The sequence below is a fragment of the Marmota marmota genome, unplaced genomic scaffold, assembly GCF_001458135.2.
Source record: "Marmota marmota marmota unplaced genomic scaffold, marMar, whole genome shotgun sequence".
NCBI classification, from domain to species: domain Eukaryota; kingdom Metazoa; phylum Chordata; class Mammalia; order Rodentia; family Sciuridae; genus Marmota; species Marmota marmota.
In genome coordinates this window covers 12,906,508-12,916,422 of record NW_026000016.1, presented here as the reverse complement: position 1 = coordinate 12,916,422, position 9,915 = coordinate 12,906,508, and the positions used below count along the sequence as shown (strand labels likewise).

General features: G+C 39.7%; 1 protein-coding gene across 3 annotated transcripts in view; it reads left to right on the top strand.

Moving 5' to 3' along the window:
• The first annotated feature begins 323 nt into the window (after window positions 1–323).
• Suv39h2 (SUV39H2 histone lysine methyltransferase) overlaps window positions 324–9,915 on the top strand; it is a 27,161-nt gene continuing 17,569 nt past the window's right edge. The window contains exons 1-2 of one of the 3 annotated variants that reach the window (XM_048809181.1): window positions 324–523; window positions 3,183–3,328. In XM_048809181.1, coding sequence (XP_048665138.1) covers window positions 481–523; window positions 3,183–3,328 — 189 coding nt within the window. In that variant the 5' untranslated portion in view covers window positions 324–480. The remainder of the gene's footprint in view (window positions 524–3,182; window positions 3,329–9,915) is intronic. The other 2 variants (XM_015483508.2, XM_048809180.1) reach the window with 2 other exon arrangements.

Sequence of the window (9,915 nt, the reverse complement as noted above, 5' to 3'; positions counted from 1 at the left end):
GCGAGTGGACTAAGCAGACAAAACCTCTCCTAATGATCCTAACATGCGACCAATTTTGAGACCTCGTGCTCCTGCAGGAAGGAAGGAAATGGGCTCAGCTGTGTGAAGTACCGACGTGAACCTTCTTCCCACCGTAAAGTCGCGCTGCACGTTCCGGACGTGTACCGTGCACGCAGTGCCTATATAAAGTGGCTCAAAAGCGCGGCGTGGGAAGGGCTGGCGGGTTTGTTCCCCAACCTAGGAGAGAATCGGGACTAGGAGGTAGGGCTCGGCTGCGCCTACCCGGCGCGGGGTTCGCCCCGCCCCGCCTCACCCGGGCCGTGGGGCGCAGGCGCGCAGACCGCGGCGGCCGGGGTCGGCCTGTGTGACGTCAGGACGCCTCGCGGGTTCCAGGGCCCCAGTCCCGGCCCCCGAGTCCCGGGCGAGGGCGGGGCGTCGGGCCAGCTGAGCTATTCCGTCAGACCGCGCCAGTTTGAATGAATGTCCCACAAGATGGCGGCGGCCGAGGCCGAGGCGCGAGGAGGTGAGGCTGGAGCGCGGCCCCCGCCCTGCCGGTTCCCAGGCACGCTTCCGAAGCTGGGGCAGCCAGGCCGTCCCGCGGGGCAGCAGGACGGCGACGTGGCGGGACACCGCCCGCTGACACACTGACTCCAGAATGCGCGCAGCAGGCGCCTACTTGCCCCGCTGCCCGCGACCCTCCTCCCGCCCAGCCCGCAGTCCTCTGGGGCTCGCCATCCCGCACCGGGGGTGGGCGCCGCGCGAGCCCGGACGCACCGGTCAGCGGAGCGGCGAGCCCTGCGCCCTCGGCCCCCTCGCGTCGCCGCAGCGGTCCCCGAGGTCCCGGGCTCCAGGGCTCCAGGTGCCGTGGGCACGGCTGCGCGGAGCTCCTTTGTGGCGGTGGGAGCGGGGCGCGCGATGTGCACGCTGGCTTTTAAGTGGGAAGCGGGAAACCACAGTCGCCGGTGTGATGGTGACCTCGGTATCCGGGGTACGGGGGTGGGAAGAAATTGGGGCTGAAGTGTGGTAAGGGAGTGAGCGAGGCTCCCCACAGTGCGGACACGGAGGGGGGGTTCCATCGTTGGAGAATCTCCGTGAAAGCGGGCATTTGAGGATGCAACCCCGGGCTTTTTGTAACTTTCCTGCCCACCAGGATTTGCGTGTTATTTATGTGGACACTGAGAAATTAGCGTGCGTGCGTGTGTGTACGTGTGCGTGCGTGCATGTGCTTGCATGTGTGTCGCGCGCCCTTTGAAAGCCTGGAACTTTGAATGCAGTCTGCAATTTAAAGGTGTTTCAAGTTCTGCTGCTTGCAGTTTGTGACATTATGAAACCTGAACTCTACTTCTTTTAAGAATGGCGGGGGTTTCTATAACTCGTGGAAGGATTTTTTTTTTTTTTTTTGGATGGCAATACAATATTTATCTGGTCATCGAAATCCTTTTCTCCATTATTATAGGCTGCCATTCCCCTTTATAAATCAGTACTTTGCAGTTTTTTACGCTAATGTGTTTTTAAATTCTCAAATTCATAATGTCCATCGAGGTTTCTGTTTGGAATCCTCAAATGGGTATAAGTTTTCAGAAACAGGAGACAAACATGTTGTGTACATAACTAGTAGGAACCTCCTTTGTAAGTGATCAGCACAATGAGATGAACCTTACCCAAAACATCCTCAAGAGTTTTAAATGGAAATGAAGGGACAATTAATGTCTTTCTTCAAATTTGGTGGATTTTCCTTTTTGTTTGTTTTGTTTTGGGTGCTGGGGATTAAACCCCGGGGGCACCTTATCACTGAGCTACATCCCCAGCCCTCTTTATGGTTTATTTTGAGTCAGGGTCTTGCTAACTTGCCCAGGCGCGTCTTGAACTTGGGATTCCCTGTCTCAACCTCCCGAGTAGCTGGGATTATAGGTGTGCACCACGGAGTCTTTTCCTTTGGGTTAGAATTATGAATTTTTGGCAGGGAGTGGTGAAAATTGTGCTGATTTCTGACAAGTCCCTCTGAGTTGGGGAGGGTGTGTCTTTAATTTTGAAAAAGTAAAGTTAGAGCAGCAGTGTTCTCTCTTCCCTGGAATTTACCTCAAAACACCAAAGGTTATGCTACTACCTTGGAGAGCTACCAAGTAAAGCTTGAGTTAGTGATAAATTTTGTTTGGTAACCCCAGTTTTCTCCACTTTCTGACACTTTTTTTTCACATTGACACAGAGAAAGATTGAGACTTCCCCAAAGTCATGTAGTTAGTTGCCCCACCAAGGGATAGGGGCAGAGGACTCTTGGTCCATCTAGTACTTACCACCATGGTAGCTATAAAACTGTTTAAATTTTTTTCTAAATATCAGTTTGTGTGATATTTTACATTCTTTGTGGTAGCATACTGTTTACAGAATTTGAAGGTAAAATCACATCACAATTAGTTTCTGGCTTCTGTAAAGTTGATTATGAGTATGTCTGATGCTCAGTTAGGTATGTGGATTTACACAAATTGAATACTTGGTGCTTTCTGATGCTCAACTTTAAAAAATGCAGAAAATGAGTATCACAAACATCAGTATACTTTCCATTTATAGAATGTAATCCTTGGTTTTATTCATTCTGATAACACACCATGGGGCAAAATAATAAGTGGAGTTAAAATTTCATGTAATATTCCAGAGTGGGAAAAGTAGGACATATATATTTGTAATTATAGAACTTCAGTTAGAGTTCAGTTATTGTCCAATTAAAAGAAATGAAAGTTACTTTTTAACCAATTATAATTGCATTTTAAAATCTCTATTGGATACATTTCTAATCTTAGACATACTTATTTTCATTGTTTTATTAAAACAGCAATTAAAATTCTATGTAAACAGAAAAGTCATATATTACCTGTTAACGTTTGCATTTATGTGTGATCTTAAAGTTTACAGGCATGAAACATTTTGTTCATGGCTTAGCAGAAATTGATGTCAGTTAATCATGGTAGGATCGAAATCCATGAGAAAAATCCAAGAAGACCAGTTTGGCAAAATACTTCTTTAATGCTTTACTTGAAAACACTTAACTGGTTTCTTGTCATATGGATTTTTAGGCTATAAAATTGCCAGTTGAAGGGTGGGAATGTAGAGGTTTTAAGTTTCTCTTTTTTTGTTTTAATTGAGTAGCTATTTCATTGGTAAAGAATTCTATTTTCTTATTGTAGCTTGGTGTGTGCCTTGCCTAGTTTCACTTGATACTCTTCAGGAATATTGTAGAAAAGAAAAGCTCACATGTAAATCGATTGGAATCACCAAAAGGAATCTAAACAATTATGAGGTGGAATACTTGTGTGACTACAAGGTATTAAAGGTAAGGCAAATATCTAGCTCCTTAAGAGACTTAATCACACTTTAGTATTTCCTATTTCTGTAGTATAAAAGAACCTTAAAAGTAAACAAAGCTCTTCTTAATGTTTAAAACATAGCACCATGATAAATTATATGTCCTGTCATCTATATTGCTAAGTAAGACTGAGAGGATTTTTGAAGCATAGCGTGTTCTTGCATTGGAATATTTTAAGGTACTTATACCATTCTACATCCAGTTCTTGATTATCTCCAGGTGGATTACCAGAATAAATGTTTTGCTCAAATTGGCTTTTCCTGTCATTCCTTTTATTCCTGGATTATATTTGCCCACTATCACTTAAAAAGAAGTTCCAAACCAATTTTAGTGTTTCTGAATCTCCTCAAGAAGTATCACCGTTTGTGTTTCCTGCCATGATGCCCAACCCCAGATATTATATGGTTCTATAGTGTAGTAGAATTGCCTGGATTTCAGTCATTTTGGGTCTTCATTTAGTACCTTAGAATGTTAGAAAACTCATTTGACTTCTGGGATTCTTTTTTATTCCTCTTAAAAATAAGTTGTTCTTCCGAGACACTTTTTTATTCTAAACTTAAATTTTTTGCAGTTCTTGGAGTCAAACCCAGGGTCTTGCACACATGTTAATCAAGTGCTGACTTGTGCTAAGCTACACTTGGCCCCTAAACCTTATAATTATATTTGAATAATGTATCTATATCTTACCTCTGAGAAAGAACTCTATTCTGGTCATTAATTATTTCTTTCAGAAAAATGAATCAAATCTTGCTTTAATTTTTTGCTTTTGCTTCTCCTTAATCTATGTTGAATCAGTCACTAAATCCAGTTCTTCCTTTAAAATGTCCACCTTCTCCCCTTAGTGGAATCTTATCAAACATTCCACCTACACTCTCAGCATCCTTCCACCCTGGAAACAGCCCAACCATTTGCCATCTCAGTTTACAAGCTCCGAACTGACCTGTCTAGCTGAGAGTGTCATACATGCGTACATATCAACTCCATTAAAACATTCTCATATTGCTCAGTTCTCCTTGATAGACTTTTTTTCTATTACTCTTAATAGAATCAGCTGTTTCCCCACTTTTTTTTTTAATATTTATTTTTTAGTTGTAGATGGACACAATATCTTTATTTTATGTGGTGCCGAGGATTGAACCCAGGGCCTCACATGTGCTAGGCGAGAGCTCTACTGCTAAGCCACAACCCCAGCCCTGTTCCGCAACTTTTATTACTTTTCTGGACTTTTCTACCCTTACTCTTTCATGTGACTGAAGACTTCTACCTCAATGAAAAATAATATCTTTCAAGTCTGAACTCAGTTTACCTTCACCATCAGTTATCTGTGTCTTCACTCATTCTTCTGTTCAAAGGTGTCATCGTGTTTATTATTCCTTCCTGTCTACCCTTCTAGAATTTTGCCTAATCTGCAGTGTCCTTTCTATATCAAGCTCTCTTTTCACTGATTTTTCTCAGTCAGTAAATATATTAAGATCTTCCCTAACCTTCAGAAATCTTCCTTTGACTTTGCATCCACACTCATACAAGTATTTTTTGTATTTTCCTTCTTCACTCCCCATTCATTTTCTTAATATATTCATTTATTTATTTGTTTGTATGGGGTGCTGAGGTTGAACCCAGTGCCTCACATGTGCGAGGCAAGTGCTGTACCACTGAGCTAAAACCCTAGCCCCCTATTCATTTTTAACAGATTTGTTAACTATAAATCACATACCATCATACAATTTTCCTATTTAAAGTGTGTAATTCAAATCTTTTAGTTTACTCACAATTTTAGAACATTTTTAATTACCCTGAAGAGAAACCTTAGACCCCATAGTAATTACCTCCCAAATCTCCTCTATTACTTTTTCACTGCGTCCCTAGGGATCCACCAAATCTATTTTCTGTCTCTATAGATTTGCCCATTTGGACCTTTCATTAAAAAGGGAATCATAATATGTGTTTTTCTTGTGATTGACTTCTCTCACTTAGCATACATGTTGTGGCATGTATCAGTATTATATGGGTGTATCACATTTAATTTATATATTCATCACTTGATGGATATTTGGGTTGTTTCCACTTGGAGACTGTTATAAATAATTCTTCCATGAACATTCATGTGTAAGTTTGTGTTAGTATAAGTTTTCATTTCTCTTGGAATGGAATTGCTAAGTCATATTATTTCTATGTTGAACCATTTAAGGAGATCTCCAATCCTCACAAATCCTAAAGCTCTACATTATTTTACTTTTCCCTCAGCAGTGTATAAGGGTTTCAATTTCTCCACGTCCTGACCACTATTACTGTTATTGGACTTTTAAAAATTATTACTCTTTTAGTGGATGTGAGATACATCTCATTGTGACTCTATTTGCCTTTCTTTTACAGCTAATGATATTATTGGCCATTTGTATATCTTCTGTGGAGAACTATTCAGATCCTTTGCTCATTCAAAAAAATGGGTTGTGAGTTGTAATTTTTCTTTATATTCTGGATACAAGTTGCTTTCAAATATATGATTGCACAATTTGTCTTCCATCCTGTGAGTTGTCTTTTCATTATCCATTACTTTTTAAACTCATTTTATTCTGATATGTACCCCTGGCAATTGACTTTCTAATTACTAACTTTGAAGACCTCAAATCTTACTATATTACTTTGCCATATTTAACACCACTGGCTACTTTTTCTGCTTTAAAACTCTTGTTTAAAAAAGACTGCTTAGATTCAAATTCCAATTCTGTCATTTATTGTGGTGTTCATCAAGTCAGAGCCTTTCTGTCCTTCATTTTGTTCATCTTTGAAATGAGGATAGTTATAGTACCTGATTTGGCATAATTAACATTAAATGAATTAATGTAGACTGCTTAGAACAGACTGACAATTACTTTTAGTAGTCGTGCTATATCGTTGTCATTGATGTCTCTATTCTCCTTTTTTCTACTCATTTTTTTCTTTCATTCAGTGTTCTTTGGGAATCTCTTTTGCCGTCTCTATCCATCCTTCCTCTGAAATATAGATGCTCTCCAAGGCTCTGATGTTGGCCCTCTTCTTATCTTGTAGTTGCTCTCTAGGTGACCTCTTTCCCAGTGGTTTAGATCTTGACTCCTGAATCTTTCAGAGGCCTTGACTCCTTTCCAGACATCATTTCAAATTGCGTACTCTACAGGTACCCAAGTTCAACATATTTAAAACTATCCATGTTCCTCCCTCAAATCTGCATCTTGGGGCTGGGGATGTGGCTCAAGCGGTAGCGCGCTCGCCTGGCATGCGTGCGGCCCGGGTTCGATCCTCAGCACCACATACAAACCAAGATGTTGTGTCCGCCGAGAACTAAAATAAATAAATATTAAAAAAAAAAAAAAAAAAAAAAATCTGCATCTTGTGTTGGTGGTCCTTGTCTTCATTAACTGAATCCTAAATATGTTTGGGTACTTAACTTTAATTTCATATTTTAATTCTTCCCTTTCCTCTTACCCTCTAAATCTAATAAGTGATCAGATTGTGTTTCCTCCATCTCTGTCTTTTTCTGTTCATTCCTGTTACAAGTCCACAGAAAGAATAGATTACCTAGGGAGTCTGTGCTTCCATTGATGCCACCAAGATTCATTCTTGCACAGAACTGAGTGCTCTAGTACAGTTTCAGATAGTTTTTTGCTGTTTAGTTTCTCCTTAACTCTTTCTCATTAGTCCACCTGGTTTCTTTATTTGGAATGAGCAACCTTATTTGCTCATTTGTGTTCTCAACACCTCACTAATATTCTACGGTCTTCTACCTACCACATAGTTTTAATATATGTGCCAGTATTACTTTAACATACTTCCACTTTTTTCTTCTCCTTCTCTCTCTCTCTCATATATTCAGGGTAGGTGAAAGAAGTTATAACCCTATCCTTTTCCTGTGTAGCTTCTTTCACTTAGCTCATGGAACACACTATCTCAGTACCATATTCAGCAGTGCCATTTCAATTGTTTCTTAAACCCAGCTCTCATTGCTTTAGACCTGTCTGAGACAAATACTTGTACATTGTCTTATCTAGCTAAGATTTACTGAGCACCTACTACAAGACAGGCACTGTTCTAATCATTGTAAACATAGCTTAAAAGCAGATATAGCTTATATTCTTTGAACACCTTCTGCACGTTAGTGGCTTAGTGATTATGCGTTGAATTGTCTTGCTTCAGTCATTTTTCCAATCCCCACAATCACTATTAGACCAGACCTTTTTAGTTTCATGCTTAGATTATAATAGCACTTTAAATTAGACTAATGTTTCCTATTTCTTTTTCCCATAGACTCAATAAATTATGGTGCTTGAACATTTTTGTTTCTTTGTGCTCTGTACTACATTAGTCACCAGGAATATAAACATTAATAAGAAACAGTTATTCATTTTAAAGAATTTATAGCATATTAAAAAAGATTGTAAATGATCCATTGCAGTAAGGGCTATGGCAAACATCATTACAATATCTCTTGATCACAGAAAGCTTCCCAAAAGAAATGATGTCCAAGTACTGTAATTCTATATATCTTCTGTCTAGAGAGTAATGTGGTAGGAAGTAGGAGTAGGAAAAAAATGAGAAATAAGAAAGATATTTCAACCATCTTAAGGCAATGGGGACCCAATTGAAAGTTCTAAAATGAGTGACATCAGATTTGTAATTCAGAACCTTTTTTTTTTTTTTTACTACAGCAAGGAGCATGAATTGGCAGGAAGGGAGTAACACATGAATGACCACATATTCTAAATTTCTTTTGTAGGCAAGAAATGATAGTGCTTGAACTAAAGTATTAACCATGGCAATGAAGAGAGATTGTGAATTTTATTTTTTAGAATTTTTATTTATTTTGGTAAGATTGTAAAATTTACACACCTGGTTTGTAGTTGGGGTGGTAAAGGTTGCAGTATGAGAGCCATATCTAGAAAATATAGGTTTCTTTCTTTTTTTTAACTTTTTAAAATTTTTTAGTTGTAGATGGACACAATACCTTTATTTTTATGTGGAGCTGAGGCTTAAACTCAGTACTTCCCCATACAAGGCAAGCACTCCACCACTGAGCTACAACCCCAAGCTGAAAATATAGGTTTCTGACTTGGGCATAAATGGTATAGATAATACTACTTTTCACTAGGATCTAAGAATATGGAAGAAGAATCTAGATTGGGTTTGGGGAAGAAAACTGAATACACTTTTAAGAAGAAAGTTAGAAATGTGGTTCCACATTGAGAATGACATCTAATTGGAAATAGATTTTGAAGTAATTGGCAGAAAGATAGTGAATGAACTCTTGGGAGTGGAAACAGCTGTTCATTAACTCAGTATGTATATATATATATATTAGCCATCTACAGTGTCCTGGGCTAGGAACTAGGAATCTCAGCAATGGAGGACATGGGGGCCTAGTTCCTGCTACTACATATTTTATCTTTTAGTGAGATAAAGAATGCTTAGAACAAAGTATTAAGTGCTTACTCAAGTTATTTAATTGTAGTGGAGGTAGGTGCTAATGTAACAGGGATCTAATTTATCCTGGAGAGACTTAATCCTGGGCAGGACTCACTGAGGAACTGATGTTTAAGCTGATGTCCCAAAGAACGGAAAGCTAGATGGGGATGGGTTTTGATAACCCAAACTGCCTGACTTCTTCAAGGAATAGAAAGTGTGAGTGGAACATAGCAAGAGGCAGTGAGATGAGGCTGGAAGATTGGCAGAACCCAGAAAGTACAATGTCTTTGTAGGCCAGTAAAAGGATTTTTGGATTTCATCTTAAGGGCAGTAGGGAACCAGTAAGTAGTTTTAAATGGGAATGGCTTGATGAGATGTATATGTTGAAAACATGACTCTGGTTATTGTGTCCTGAGTGGAAAAGGTGGCAAGAGGTTATTGCAGTAGTCCAAGCAGTACAAATGTAAGAAGAGTAGAGCAAGGACTGCTACCCGACCAGTAGAAAAGAGTACTATCAAAGAGACTCAAACAAACTGGCAAGAAAGGTGGTTTGGGGGAAAACAAAAACAAAAACTGGAAAAGTAATCATGGAAGCCTGAGGAAGAGACTATGTCAACAACAGTATTGAACAGTGGGTCGGAGATGAAGGATCCATTGCAGTTAGTATCAAAAGGCCATTGATGCCCTTAATTTCTGTGGCATGGATAGAAGAGCCAAAAGAACTAAGGAATAAATTGGAGGAGTAAGAAAATAGGTAGTACAGACAATTCTACCAAGAATCCTAGCTTTAAAGAAAAGGAGAGGAAAGACAAGATAGGACATAAGATATTTATAACTTTTAAGTTTTTTATTTAAAAACATTTGAGTGGGTAATACTTGCATGAGATTGAAAAAACTGAATGTTATGAAAGGCTGTATACTGAAATCTTTTACCCCGTGACCAAGTTCCAGCCTTTCACTCTTAATGTCTTATAGAGATTCCCTAACATATAAAAGCATTTGTAGGGGCTGGGGATGTGGCTCAGGCGGTAGCGCGCTCGCCTGGCATGCGTGCGGCCTGGGTTCAATTCTCAGCACCCACATAAAAACAAAGATGTTGTGTCCGCCGAAAACTTAAA